General features: G+C 41.5%; 1 protein-coding gene and 1 non-coding gene across 2 annotated transcripts; both read right to left on the bottom strand.

Moving 5' to 3' along the window:
• Positions 1-709: 709 nt before the first annotated feature.
• RPS20 (ribosomal protein S20) lies at positions 710-2,138 on the bottom strand. The gene is made up of 4 exons (XM_063079804.1): positions 2,004-2,138; positions 1,723-1,822; positions 1,345-1,418; positions 710-922 (listed from the first exon to the last, which is right to left on the bottom strand). Exons 1-4 carry the CDS (start codon positions 2,004-2,006, stop codon positions 740-742), a joined length of 360 nt encoding a protein of 119 aa, XP_062935874.1. The 5' UTR covers positions 2,007-2,138; the 3' UTR covers positions 710-739.
• Positions 1,485-1,551, bottom strand: LOC134364259 (small nucleolar RNA U54). The gene has a single exon (XR_010021816.1). It is a non-coding gene; the product is annotated as a small nucleolar RNA U54 (small nucleolar RNA).
• Positions 2,139-4,906: the final 2,768 nt, after the last annotated feature.

A 4,906-nucleotide genomic window follows, 5' to 3' on the forward strand; every position in this document is an offset into this window, starting at 1 on the left:
TTCAATGTTTCCCTGTTGGCACAATAATGGGATTTGACTAAATGAACTTGGCCTTTATGAGATGCTTTCTGGTTATAAGTTAACACAACTTCATATTGAAAGATCTATATTGTGAAAAGTATTACCAAGGAGTAAACGTAAAATCCGTCCACAGACATAACTTAAATGTTATCATTAAGTGCTGGGATTATGTTTACTTTTCTACTACCCTTTTTCATCTAAAATGTGAGTTTCCAAAATATTTTGAAGTTTACCCTAATGTCTTTAAAAAAGGAGGAATTGGCAGAGCCAGGACTGAAACTTTTAGGTCTCTATTTTTCTAATTTAATACTTGTCTACTAGGATAGGTTCTCAACCATGGGTGCATATTAAATCTCCCTGGAAAACCTTTACAAATTTTGTGGCACCCTATACCAATTTAATCAGAATTTCTGGAGCAGGACCTCAAATGCCAGTATGTTTTCTTCAGAAAAGCTCTAATATACTGCTAAAGTTATGAACACCCATACCGTACAATAAAAGAGCATGTGTTTATCAACGGTAAGGGCTCAAGCTTTATTTAGTTAACAGAAGTGTTTTCAAATAATGAGTAAACCATTTCACTAGCCTCTAGGAAATAATGAAAACAGAATAGGCCACTGTACAATATCCATAGCACACCTTCGTATTTCTAAAATCTGTATGTTTAGTGAATAAAAATCAACAAAACTTAACAACAATCAATTTATTAAAAGTTGACTTAAGCATCTGCAATGGTGACTTCAACCTCAACTCCTGGCTCAATGCTGATGGAAGTAATCTGTTTAACAATCTCAGAAGGGCTGTGCAAGTCAATGAGTCGTTTGTGGATTCTCATCTGGAAACGATCCCATGTCTTAGAACCTTCACCACAAGGCGTTTTTCTTGTAGTGATTCTCAAAGTCTGCAACAAAAGACAAAGTGTTTATAGTTTTAAGCTTACCCCACAGACATGTGGAAAACCATTACTTTGAAGTACTTCATTGGAGAAATATCTCCGTGACATTATTCCTTTTTACATTAACATGTTTTCAGATACCGTGAATTTAAAACATCAACTCCATTTTCACTGCCAGGACAGCAGCCTTGGAGCTTGTGACTCAAGTACCATACCACACCAAGGTTAACAGCAGCAATAAAACTTCAACGGTCACCTCTAGACATTGGGTACTTAATACAAACCAAATTATACCAGCATTGTTTATTTGAGTTTACACAGTTGTCAGTACAAGAATTCTTTAGGCAGCCAAACTCCACAAAGGGCAAGGCCTTGGATTTCTGCAACAACCAGCAGAAACTCTTCTCTGCCCCTATGACGTATCTTACCTTGGTAGGCATCCTAACTGGTCCTTTCACTTTGAGGTTCTTTTCCTTTGCGCCTCTGATCAAGTCAGCACACACTACGGGGAAATAAAAGCACCTCTCAGTTCATGCAAAACAAAATCGGCTTAGGAAATTCCAACTTCTGCTGGCTCAGAATAGCGTATAAAGCTATCACCATAATTCAACACAGTAGGTATCTCCTCATCGCCAACCCTGTTTAATAGATAATGGTGTAAATAGCACGGTAAAAATAACTTTAGACCATTTTTACTTCGTCTTTTCAAGCAAAATAACTTGCCACTTTCCTCCCTTGAGTCCACTTTGTACATTAACAAATCAGTTTTTCGTCTAAATGCCTCACCCCGAAACTACCGTACTGACCCTTCTCCAGGGACTTTACGTTGCGGCTCGTTAGGGTAATTCGAATTCGGTGAATCGCCACCTCCGGTTCCACGGGTGTTTTTCCGGTATCTTTAAAAGCCTATTGTTACACAGGTGAGGGAAAAAATAGTAAGCCAAAAACCGTCTGTTTCTTCTGAAAACAGTTTAATCAGGAAGCTTCCCGGGTTCCCCCCACCCCGGCACTCGCCCCAGAAGAGCACGAGCCCCGGATCCGAGTCCCGCCGGCGTCCCGAGCCGTGCGGCGCCATTTCCCGCCTCACCATGGCGGCGGCGCGGCTTCCTGACCGACTTGTCCCTCGGCGAGAGCGAACAGCGGTGAGTCAGGAGCAGGACCGGGAGGACGGAATACTCCGACCACCGGCGAACGCGTCTCACCCCAAAAGAAAGCTAAGTCGTCCGAGCGGCGCTTATATAGCACGCTCGCATCCGGGCCCTGCACGCCCCGGAAGAGGAACAGCCCCGCGGTTCTGGGCGGCTGCGCGAGGCCGGGCAGCAGCACCAACGGAGTTGGCGGGAAAGGCGCGGCTGCGGGCGCCCCCTGTCGGTGCGGCGGAGTCAGAGCCCCGCGAGATGTGTCCCCGCCAGGCAGCCGCCGAAGTCGTCTGGCCACCTGGCAGAGATGAGAGGTGACACTGAAAGCTGAGAAACTCCTCTGTGCGGTGCACCGACCCCTCGCCCTCGCAAAGTGCAAACGACCCCTGTGGTTTTTACAGTGCAAATATTTCTTCCCCCACAAACCAAATCACTCGTTCTCCGAGCAAGTGGGTAACTTTCCTGAATTTTAACTAACATGGGAATTGGGAAAAAATGATTCTGATAAGCTGCACCTATTACTTTTAAAATTAGTATGCAGTTATTTTTCATAGCCTGGAATGTCCTTTTGTGACATATCAGCTTCTGATTTCCCAGGCCGGTGGAAGCATCGACCTCTGTTTCTGGAAAGGACCTGAACTTGGCCTCTCCCCCCCGGCCCGGGAAAGTGAGCGCGAAATTGCCAGGCTGCGCGCACCCTCCAGGAGGCCCAGCTGGACCGGCTAGCTGCCCAATTCCAAAGCGTTATCTCCTGTCTGTGAGATAAAGTAATATTGGTTAAGACCTCCAAGATCTCCTTAATGCTGAACATCTGTTCATAATCAAATATGCGACAAAGCGCAGTGGAAAACCCCAGTTGTCAACTGGCCCGCGCGGCCGGGGGAGAGCGCATCACGAGCACACACTTGTACTTGAAGATGAAAGCATGGTTGCCTAGAACGACGGAGGACAGGTGGGTGTTGATGCAGCGCAGAAAGAAGCGTAGATAACCTCCTGTTATTTTACAGCTGAAGCCCTGAGCCCAAAGAGGTATTTGCTTAGACACAGAATTAGTGAGTGACAGGGCTCTGACCCCTCCAATCAGAGCTCCTTCTGAGGCTTTCCCTTCTGTTCCTTGGGGGGAAATCATACTTTATTTTTTTTTCTTTTTTACAATGTTGTGAGCAACAGAAAGAATATACTTTAAACTTACCTCAGGTAATAGCACTGACTTACTTGTTAGGTGAGAATTGGGCATGGCTAATAACTGGATTTCTTTGGCTCACAATACATGTTAGGGTTTGCTGCCATTTAACTATTAAATTAAATGTTAAAATTTGGATATTTTCCAGCTCAGTTATTTTTAAATGTAATCCATTGGCTGTAAATACTCTATTAGAAGAATTTGCAGCAGAAAATCTGAAAACCTGCATTCTTGTTTTACTAGCTATAACTTAAAAGGAACTTCACCACCTAGGGCTTTAACTTAATTGGTGTGGCTGTCTGCAACAAATAGACAGTAGTGCAATTGCCCAGCTCCGTGGGACCCTGTATTAGCACAGAAGGTGAATGTGTATCTTCAGAGAACACGTACAGCAGCACTCATGTTTTACTAATGCTCAAAAGACAGCCAGGAATTCAATGAAAGAATTTCGTTGGGAAGTACAATTGTAATTTTTTTCAGTAACAAATTTGGTACATTTATTCTTAGGCTTGCCTTACCCTTTAAGTACTTGAGGAAATGGTGAGCAAGTTTACTTCCCTGACAATAGAAAAAGGAATTTCAGTATAGAAAAAAGCAAAATATGGTCCTGCTTGTATGAGAAAAATGGATGAGGTGACTGAAACTAAGGAAACAGCTGGTTAAGATAATATTAGATAAAGGTAAGGAAAAACTTCATTATTTTTTGGAAAACAGTATGGAGGTTTCCCCCAAAATTAAAAATAGGAGCTACCATATGATTCAGTAATTCCACTTCTGTGTATATATCCAAAGGAAATGAAATCAGTATCTCAAAGAGCTGTCTGTATTCCCATGTTCATTGCACACTATCCACAACAGTGAAGATATGGAAACAACCTCAGTGTCCACCAATGGATGATGGATAAAGAAAATGTAGTGTGTATATACATACACACACACACATAATGGAATAATATTCAGCCTTAAAAACAAAGGAAGTCCTGTCATTTGCGACAACACAGATAAACCTGGAGGACATTATATTAAGTGAAATAAGCCAGGCACAGAAAGACAAATACTGTATGATCTCACTTGTACCATATGTGGAATCTAAAAAGGTTGAATTCATAGAAATAGAGAGTAGAATAGTTACCAGGAGGTGGGGACTGGAATAGGGGGGTTTGATAAGATTTGGGAGAAAAAAAATCACTATTTTAAACTTTATTAGTTTTAGTTTCAAACATTTTGTAGTATTTTTCTCTTGAAAATTAGAAGCTGCTGTGACCCCCAATTTTTATTTTAAATGTAATGTTGTATTAGATGTGAGATATTCATTGGAGAAAAAGTACAAATTAACAATAAGCAAAAAATAAGAAAATACGTAATTCCACTATTCTGAGATGACAACTATTTACACCTTCAGGTATGTACATATCTCTTTAGAAAATGGGTTCATACCCTGTATGCAGTGTGGTAACCTTTATTTGCAGATTTTTTTTTCTTTTTTTTGGTAGCTGACTGGTACAGAGTTGGTGTTACACCACACTCTAACCAACTGAGCTAACTGGCCAGCCTATTTGCAGAATTTTTTATCATAATAAATATACTTCTGCAACATACTTTTTAATGACTACGTAACCATGACTTGTATGTATGGTTCTTTCACAATTTGTTGAATCAGTCTTCTAT

The sequence above is a fragment of the Cynocephalus volans genome, chromosome 15 (assembly GCF_027409185.1).
Source record: "Cynocephalus volans isolate mCynVol1 chromosome 15, mCynVol1.pri, whole genome shotgun sequence".
NCBI lineage: Eukaryota > Metazoa > Chordata > Mammalia > Dermoptera > Cynocephalidae > Cynocephalus > Cynocephalus volans.